This window comes from Gavialis gangeticus, unplaced genomic scaffold (genome assembly GCF_001723915.1).
Source record: "Gavialis gangeticus isolate Ggan-Ray unplaced genomic scaffold, GavGan_comp1, whole genome shotgun sequence".
Lineage (NCBI taxonomy): Eukaryota > Metazoa > Chordata > Crocodylia > Gavialidae > Gavialis > Gavialis gangeticus.
In genome coordinates this window covers 46,373,236-46,382,823 of record NW_017729000.1, presented here as the reverse complement: position 1 = coordinate 46,382,823, position 9,588 = coordinate 46,373,236, and the positions used below count along the sequence as shown (strand labels likewise).

The 9,588-nt window shown below is 50.0% G+C and overlaps 1 protein-coding gene across 4 annotated transcripts in view; it reads right to left on the bottom strand.

The window, feature by feature from the left end:
- LOC109290180 (kinesin-like protein KIN-1) overlaps positions 1–9,588 on the bottom strand; it is a 42,375-nt gene that overhangs the window by 26,336 nt on the left and 6,451 nt on the right. For all 4 annotated transcript variants that reach the window (XM_019506585.1, XM_019506584.1, XM_019506586.1 and 1 more), the window contains exons 2-6: positions 6,105–6,156; positions 3,653–3,738; positions 2,927–2,974; positions 970–1,116; positions 218–295 (exon numbers count right to left, since the gene is read on the bottom strand). In XM_019506585.1, the coding sequence (XP_019362130.1) occupies positions 218–295; positions 970–1,116; positions 2,927–2,974; positions 3,653–3,738; positions 6,105–6,156 (411 nt within the window). The remainder of the gene's footprint in view (positions 1–217; positions 296–969; positions 1,117–2,926; positions 2,975–3,652; positions 3,739–6,104; positions 6,157–9,588) is intronic.

Here is a 9,588-nt window from a genome sequence, read left to right as displayed (position 1 = left end):
AGAGAGGACCTGTGACAGGCCAGTCATTAGGCTGCGGAGGTGCCTGGAGGGTCCCATCACACCCCTACATACGTATCTCCAGTGGGGGGTATTGTTCTCAGATGTATAAAATAATTCCCCAATGGCCCAGGGTAGGATCAGCAGTGGGTCAGACACCTGACCCCTTGAGGGACTTCATGGCTTCCCACACATTGGCTGCCCCCTCCCTCCATCTTACCTGGACAAAGCTGACAGTGTACAGATCCCTTACACTGCCCCCTAAGGTCTCAAGCTCCTGGAAGATGGTGTCTATCACCTGGAGAAGGATTACAAGTGCTCAGAAGGCTTTGGTTTGCTCCCCAGGCCCTACATATTTTTGTTTGAGGGTTCCTTCTGATACTGGAATCAGGTCTTCCCTCAGACACCCAAGGGCAACTCCCATGGATTTTAGGGTCCCCTTGAGTGAGCTGAGAGCTCAGATCCAGAACCATACTGCATGAGAGACAAGGACAGAAACAGTAGTGTCCCTAGGCTTCCTCCCTCCCTCCCTGCACTCCTGCAAGACTCAGGTGGATGCAACAGACTAGAGAATAAGCACAACGCTGGCCCCTGGCTGCCCTTGACCCTGGGATGGCATCAGATGGCCTCATGGGACACTAACCACTGGCTCCCAGCTACTCCCTGACCTCTGGGACTCCATATCCAGTGGACTCCAGGCTGCTTTGTGACCTCTTGGGTGCTGATCCAGGGACTGTGTCCAGTTGCCACAGCTATTTCCTGATCCCTGGGGCACTGTGTCTAATGCACCTCTAGGAAATTGTGCCCAGTACACCTGAGCATATTTCTTTTTGCCCTAGGCAACCTGCAGGCAAAATATTCACTTCATCCCCTTGGGTGAAGGAAGCTGGGGTGAAATATCAACCCTGAACATCTGAAAGGCAGGGGGGGTCCCATGGGATATAGCAGGAGCTTCTCATGCAGTGTCCTAACCTGCTGGACCATGCTGCACTGCCATCCAGTGCCGTGGAACTGTGACTCGGTCCTGGAGCGGTTGGCTTCCCACAGCAACAGAGACACACTGTAGCCAAGGGGCACCATCACCAGCAGGGGTCTCAATAGCTCCAAGAATACCTTATCCTGGAAAGCAAAGATTCTCACAGGTGGTATCTTTTACTGGATTAATTGCATGGTTAGTGTAGACTTAAACAACTTTTTAAATGCAAAGCTTTGACCCAAAGAAGAATGCATTTGTTTCAAAACCTTGCCTCATTCCTCCCAACCATGCATTTAATAAAAAATATCACCCTCAAAAAATCCTTGCCACTCACATATTTCCTGAACCATCATGACTACAAATCACTCCAACACTATCTAATCCTTCAAGGGCGGTTCACAGACAACATCCCAGCTAGGGGAGGGATTCAGGACCCAGGCATTAAAGAAGAAATGGGTAGTGGTCAGAAACACTAGCTGCTGGGTGGCAGGCAAGACTCTTGGCAGCAGTCCCAAACCTCAGGGTCATGCTTCTCTCCAGAGCACCCTCTGCTAATAAAACATCCTTAGCATAGACTGGAAGGGTTGCGATGTCTTTTGTGGGTTCTGATGGTGGTTCTCAGGAGGGATAGATCTACACAGACTGCTAAAATGTGCCCATCCAGTTAAACTACAGGGCATGTACCAGCTGGGCTGGGAGACTTTCATTAATCCAAGCTCCTAGGCCAGTCTGTCCCTGGAGAAGCAGGGTGGAATATCATGTCTTCTCATGGAATGCAGGAACTTCAAGGGAGTGTCTGCTGGGAGCCAGCCCCATCACTAAGGGAGATATGTCATCCTGTGCAGTATTTGGGGTGAAAGCACCCTGGTGGCAGCATCCATGATTGAACCTACCCCCTCTCCACTGCGTGGCCAGCAATTCCTGGTGCAGCCATCCGAAGCCCACGCAGGGTTGTCCTGTCACCACCACTTCTGGGCTGCCCCATGGGGCAGTGATGGCAGCGCAGAGCAGGCACAGGCAGCCCTGTGTGGGCTCTGAGAGGCAGACTCAGCTAAAACTGCCTGGCAGTGGTGGTGCGGGGGGCTGCTTTCCTCTGCACCAAGCAGCAGGTTCTGCCCAAGAGCATGGGGTCTGGACTGGCAGGGGTTGTATGGAGCTGGGCTGCGCTGCTCAAGCAGGGAGAGGAGAAGCCAACCCGGCTCCATAGGCCCCTGCCAACGCAGACCCCACAGACCTGCTGTCCTGCTCTGGGCCCCACTGGTGCTGGCCCCGGTGCACCAGCACAGGCCCCACGCTCCCGCCCAGCTATTGCTGTGCTCCATGCACCCGCTCACAGCTCCCTACAAAATGCACACACACCCCACACAACCACACCACCCACGCCTACCCACCCCCACAAATCCCACACCCCACAAACCTATACCCACCCTCCCACAATATACAAGAGTAAAACTTCATTTTAAGCTATTATACTATCACCTCTATGAACACTACACAAACATGTTTAAATCAGGACAAAAATATGTTTTGAAATTAAATTAATGAATGTTGTTGTACATATTTGATTTTTAGAGTATAAGTTGGTATTTTTCTAGTTCCAAGATGGCAAACTCTCTTGCTGAAAGGAGTACTTCCAGGGGACAAGGGGAGGGACTTCTGGTGGCAAAGGTCAGGGGTTAGGGGACTTTTGATCCCAAGATGGCGACCAGGGGGTGGGGCACCCATCAAGGGGTGGGGCTACCCATGCAACCCTCGATGACTTGCCAAAACTCGGTAAGTGGTCCTCTGCCCAAAATAATTGCCTGCCTCTAGTCTAGACAGAGCCACAGGACAGATGGATCTCCTCATGGCTTGCCCTAGTAGTTTGCCTCCAATCTAAGGTGCAGGCTTTAGGGTTATGAGGCCTTAGGCCTTCTCCCTTCCCAGCCTGCACGTGCCTAGAACCTACTGTACCTGCTCGGCATCCAGACTAAAGATGCTGTCAAATGTGAAGCTGCCATCCTGGAATGAAAAGACAACTGAGTTAGTGCTCAGACCCACTTACCTGTTCTCCTGCCTTCCCCTCTCCCCAGCTCTCCCTAACCTCCAGGACATTCTGCCACTAGTGTTGGGTGTGGGAGGATCACTTCCAGTTGGAGACAGTGAGCCTGTATCCATGGTTCCACATGTGGTCCTTCCCTACTCTGAACAGGGGATGAGCCTTCAGTGACCTGCTCCCTTCTGCTCTTTCTAGAGCTGTAGATTAGTGGAGAGCAGGAGGCAGACCTAGCACAGCAGGATGGCATGTAGGGGAGCAGGGCTAAGAGCTGCAACGAACCAGCCCTACACGTGAGCCCTGGGCCTGAGATATCCCCGGGGCCCCCTTCCTAACACAGTGGGGCAGAGGACTCTCTGAAGCTTACAGGCTCAAAGGCAGATTTGGAAAAAGAACTCAGCATCACTGCTTTGTCCTGTGCCTGGCTGGGGGGCTCAGAAGGGTGGGTCAACTCTTTCCCTGGACATAGTCACTAAGTCACATTATGGACACAAGCAACCATCCTACACAAATGTCTGCTGGACACCTGTACCTGGCATGTGACACTGACACCTGGATGTGTTAGCCTTCACCCTGAAACCCCACTCCCCTCCCCACACTTGGCCAGGCTGAGGCCACAGCTCTGCTGCCCCCCAGCCTCTCACCTGAATTCCCTTGTCTGCCTTGTTCTTGAAAATCAACTCTTTGGCATCTTCATTAACAATCATGAGACTCTCATGCTTCTCCAGGCCTGAAACATGAAGTAAGGGGGCAGTTTGGGGAAGTGGCTTCTTTCTCTCCCCCCACAACCATTTATTCACAGCTCAGTGGTGCCTGGCACTGTATCATAGCATTAGCTCTGAGAGACCACACTCCAGCAGAGGTAGGTAGGGGCTGATGAGTCCCTTCACTTCTCAGCTGCAGTTTGGTGTCTTTAAGTTGAGTCTCCTCTACCACCAGGCACAATGGGGCTCATATATAAGTTCAGACTTTGCTTTGTGGGTGGAGGGTGTCTGACAGGCAAGGCTCAGAATGAGCAGCAAAGTCAAGTCAAACAATGGAGGTGAAAGGATCAAGAAGACCCTTGTGTGGTGCCTTGTTCTGCCATCAGGTGTCTGAAATGAGTGATCCAACCTACCATTTACAACACAGTGAACATGGCACAGATTTTCACAGGCATTTCACCCAGTGACTCCAGACTGTGTTTGATGTTATAACCTCTCACTGCCCCAAACCCATTCCCCTTCGCAAAGCTCATCAGCCTCCTCCTGGCCCCTCTGGGCTTTCTCTGCATCTGCTCTGGGTAGTGGAATAGGTCACTGAACCTGGTGGCAGCTGGACTGTAGTGCTATTTCTCTGTAGCAGAGCAGGAAGTAGTACCCACAAGATCAGGCTTGGGCCACAGGAGAAGCTGTGGCTAAGAGAACAATGCAAGTGCTGATTGCTCAAGAAAACTGGAATATGTGCAGACTTGCAGCCTGAAAATGGCCCTGGGTTCCTCTTGTATTACATTGTATGGGGCAAGGCAGAGGGCATAATGTTAAATATAATAATTTAGAGACCTTCCCTAATTTAGAAGATACAGGAATTGGGAGATTGTCTCTCAGTTAGGGAGTGACCAGTTAGTAGAGATAGACTTAAGGTCTGCCAGGGTTGCCTACTGCTACAGAGCAGAACCTGTTGCATAGTTTTTCTCATTCATGTATGCCTCTGTTTACTAAACCTAGTGATCACTAAAGAGGGAAGTTCAGATCTTAGCAAACAGGAACCACAGGCATCAAAAAGAGACACTTACTTCCAAGGGCTGGTGACACATTACCACATGGAACAGGAGACTGACCCGCCCCCTTTGTCATCAGGCTGAAGATAGACTGGGATCTGCTGAACAAGCCTATTTACTGCATGGGATGATTAGGCATAGGCTTACCAAGAAACTATAAGCCTCTCTTAAACAAAGGGAAGTCACTAAGTATACAGTTATTGAACTCTTGGGACAACAAAAGAGAAAATAGCAACAGGAGTAAAGGTCACAGGTTAATAACAAGGGTTCCAAGGCAAGAGACTGAACAGAGAACACTGGTCAGTGCCCACTGCCCCTTGACCACAGCCAAGGAGCCTGTGGATATCACCCAGTGAAACTCTGACCAGAAATATGAGTGGAGGAGTGATAAGAAAGCAGCCCTACAGTTGCCCAGGTTACTTCCCAGCCAGGGCCTCCCTCCTGGTTTGGAAGACAGCAAGTTTGGCCAAAGCAAGAAGGAGGTTGAACATAAGGTCCTGGATCTCCTGACTAGGCTGAAGACAGATAGGGTTCTCTTGCTTCCAGTGCTCTTTACCCTGAGGTACCAGCAGTTCAAAGACCACTTGTGCAATGCCCAAGGGGCCAGATCAGCACCTTTTCCCCTAGCCCATCCCTTCTCTGCTTCCCTTTCCATGCCTTTGATGGCTGCCTCTGAAACTCCTTCTTAGCTGCTCTCAATACCCTTGGTCTCAGTAATATTCTCATTAATAGGCTATCCTAGGGAAAGTTGGGAAGGAGTTTTTAATTGTTTTTTTGTTGTTTTCTTGTTGCAATTGAGGCTGAGATCTCAAACAGCAGCGAATGGCTTCTGCTTTCAATCACACCCAGCATGGGGAGATTTAAACTAGACACCCAGAGATGAACAGTGGTCCAACCCCATCAGCAAGTCAGTTCCCTAGGAAACAGCCTGAGGACTCTCAGGGACCCTTCTGTAACAGAGTGGTCTGTCCCCTTAAGAAGGACAACCAGCCCTATTAAAAACATCCAGCTGCCGGCCATTCTGCAAATAAGGGAGTGTCCCACTGGGAGATTAAAACTTCAGAGGAGAGAGCAGAAGGGAGCAAGCTGTGGGGAAATAGCTTGCAAGGAGGAAAAGCCAGGATGCTGTGCTGGGGAAAAGCTAGAGTGGAAAGTGGCTCTTCTAATGTCTGGAGAAAGCAGATGATTTTGGTTTGTTCTGTTTGTGTTCTAAGAGCCTGAACTGGTGGGCACTGAACTTCTTAAGGAACTAATACCCGAGCTAACTGGCCTGCAAAAGGCAGTAGGATAAAGGAACTGCTTACACCACCCTCCTTTACTCCCCAGGGGCACTCTACCTGCTGCCTTTCGCAGTCCTACAGCTGCTCTCACACACACTTCCTGCTGAACCTGGAAGAAAAGACACGAGAAAGCACAGGTCTAAGGGCTCCCGAGCACATACCACTAGGGAGCTGAGTGAGAAGCATAAGGGAAGCCAGCTACCCAGCCTCTGACCACTGGCCAGCTCCAAACAACATTTTTTCCCAATAAGTCTCATATGAATGTGGTGGGCATGTAGGCCAAGGAGTCAGAAGCAGATCAGTGGTCAGGCTGAGCTGATCCTGACAGGGCAGTTTGCAATGAGAGAACAGGTATGTATACCTGATAGCCCCTCCGGGACCATGAAGACCCCTAAGCACTCACCTGCCCAGCATCCATGGCTGACGCTGTAACATACTCTGCAGCCTGTAAACTCCTCCCTCTTTGTGGAAGAGCAGCAGGATGATATCAGGTTGGAGAGGGTGGAGGATGAGTAATGTTACCATGTATTTTTAATTAGTCTGTCCTATTTAATCTCAATGGTGGCAGTGCACCCAGTGAAGCAGAAGCAGGGCAATCTTCTCTCCTATTTCTTCCTTCAAATATACTTTAGTTCTGCCCTGCCAGAACCATTGCTAGGACTGATAGGGTCTTGTAGACTTTATGGATCATTTCAACTCTTGGCCCTGCTTGGTCACCTCCTGGGGACCGGTCACAATGGATATCTCCCAATTGGGACCCCTGGGACCCACCAACTCATTCCACCCAATTGCAATGATCTTGCATTAAATACATAATACTCTTGCTGTTCCCAGGTTACAGAGCAGAATGGAGGGTGCTTAGTATTTCCCATGCTTCTGGGCTTTGCTAGTTGCTACAAGGTGTTGGGAAGGAATTTCCCCCACTCCCCTCTGCGCAGTGTCAGACAGATCACAAAATTTGTGATCAGGAATGAATTTTACCCCATGGTCGGACTCGTATGGACTGTGGACAGAAGGAATGCCTTCCTCTGTAGTGAGGTCATAGTCCTCTTGGATATCCTGGGTGTGTCCCCATATGCAGGGGTGCGCATTTGCTGTGACCAAAATAGCAGCAACACAAATTTGTGCCACTGCTTTTTACTGCTGTGTACTCCCTTGCACATGAGGTTTGGTACAGGGCAAAGCATCCCCAGTGGGGTAGGGAAGTATGGAGCCAGCACCTGTGCTGGCCCTAGCAGCCTTACCTCGGGTCCTGGGGGCCTCCTGGGACAGCAGTGGCACTGGCCGCTCAGAGCCTGGCTGGCAACCAGAGAGTGGTTCTGGCTGGCCAGGCTCCATTTCTGGCAGCGCACACTGCTGCTGCATGCACCATGATGGATTTGTCCATGGTTTTTTTTTACACGTCCATCTCTCTGTAGCTTTGGACTGGCTGCTCCCCTGTCTCTGTGTGCCTCAGCGTGAGGGCTCAACTGAAGAGCTCCTGCACTGAAGTATGTGGAGTCCTCACGCTGAGGCACACTGTGCCCCAGCCAGCTGAAGCATGCAGAGACCGGGGAGCAGTCAGCCCAGGGCTGCTTTGCTTCCCCATCTCAAGGCGCGCTGTGCTCCAGCCAACCAGGGACTGGCTGGCTGGGGCTCATGGTGCCTCGGAACTGGGGCTCTGCAGCATGCAAAGATGGATTTGTCTCTGCATTTGTCCCAGCGTTCGCCACTTTGGCATGTTTTGTACTGCTTTTTTGCCAGTTTTGTTTTCTGCGGGGTTTTTTGCTACCAGGAAATCCTGGTATAAGTTGCCTGAGTGTTAAAGCTGATAACATAATTGCTTTTGTTATATGATAAGTATTTGCTTTATTTGCAGGTATAGATTATTATTGAACTCACTGAAAATATTTTGTTTGTTATTTATGGGATGTTGAATTTGTCAGTCTCTCAGTTATTGTAAATAATAAATTTTTGTAAATAGTTATTTAGTGTGTGGTATGGTGTGGGGAGGACCATGAGAGAGCACTCCAATGAGTGGTGGCTCGCAGCCTGTAGATGGAGTGGGAGTAGACTGAGACCTATTGGCACCCCAGGATCCCAAAAATTTGGACGTGGCTGTGGGTAGCGCAGCTGCCAGGGTTACATTAATATAAATCCTAACTTGTATGGGATGGTTTTGATAGGGATGATCCTGCCTCAAGCTGGGGATTAGACAAGATGACCCTGGAGTTCTCTTCCTGCCCTCCTTTTCTATGAGTCTATGATTCCTCAACACCTCATTTGTTAATGATAAAGCACTATGTAACAGCTGCAGTTTTGCTTGGCTGCAAACGAAATAGGTAAGCCGTGTGCCTAAGGACTTTGCAGAGAATGGCAGCAAAAAGTTTGCAGAGGGTGCACAGTTTTCCAAACAGGGTGTGCTGTGCAAAATGTATGCTTTTTACCAGTGCATTTGAACTGCACTTCCGGGTCTGCCGGAGAGTGCACTGGGGGCCCCCCACCCCACACCTCCCTGGCTCAGTGACTGGTGCCTTCTGGGTCCGGGGGTGCACCTAGGTTCCCCCGTGGCTGATTTCCGAGCTAGGGAGTGAGGGACACCCCCCAGCGCACTCCCTGGCTGACCTGGGTTCATCGCCGAGCACGCAGGGGCCCCCCAGGTGCTCCTGTGGGATACTCCATCCGCCCCAGTATTGCAGCATTCACAAGCCATGCCTGGTACCATGAGGTATGTAGAAAAAACATTTAAAGCTGTGTCTATGGCCGAATCACCAATTCTGTGAATCAGCATCGAATCTTCAGATTCAGATTTGGCCGAATCAAGACAAGGACAGTGATCCGAATCAACAAATTGAATCACTGTCCCTGATTCAGGGTGATTCTGAATTGAATATGGACCGTTTCACACTCCCCTAACATATATCCCTTTCTGTGATTGTCCTGGGCTTCTGAAATCATGAACCTAGTTAGATGCCCTTCAGTATAACACTACAAGACAGAGCCTTCACACTATAATAGCAGACAACAACCAAGAGCAAGGACTCTGGAGATGGATGCTAATGAGTGTTAATAAATAAATGATCAGTAAGCACAATGGCTTAAAATATAAATGACTGCTAGACATGGCAGAGGGTGTTGCTGAAATGAGTGCACACACTGTAACACTGTAACAGAAGATGTTGCAGCCACTGCCTCTACAGCCCCAGATACACAAGCAGGTAAATTCAGGGAGAGCTGTGACAGCTTTTTTATAGGACAGCCCAAGCAATCTGGAACTGACACTCACTCCTTATTAATGCTGGGTCCAGAAATGGGACCTTCATGTTCAGTGCACTTGTGGTCAAAGGGAACAATAGGAAAATGTCTCCTTACCCCTCTACCGATCTGCACCTTGAGGATGTCTGAGGCCTGTCCTCACAACTGTAATTGCTCTTGGCTCTGTAACAGCTACTGCAGCTAAGGAGAGGGATAAGGAGTCTGCCCTGCCTTGGGTATTACCAGTGAGCACTTGTACATGTGATGGGGGTTTAATCCTCACTAAATTAAACAGCTTTATTAAAAC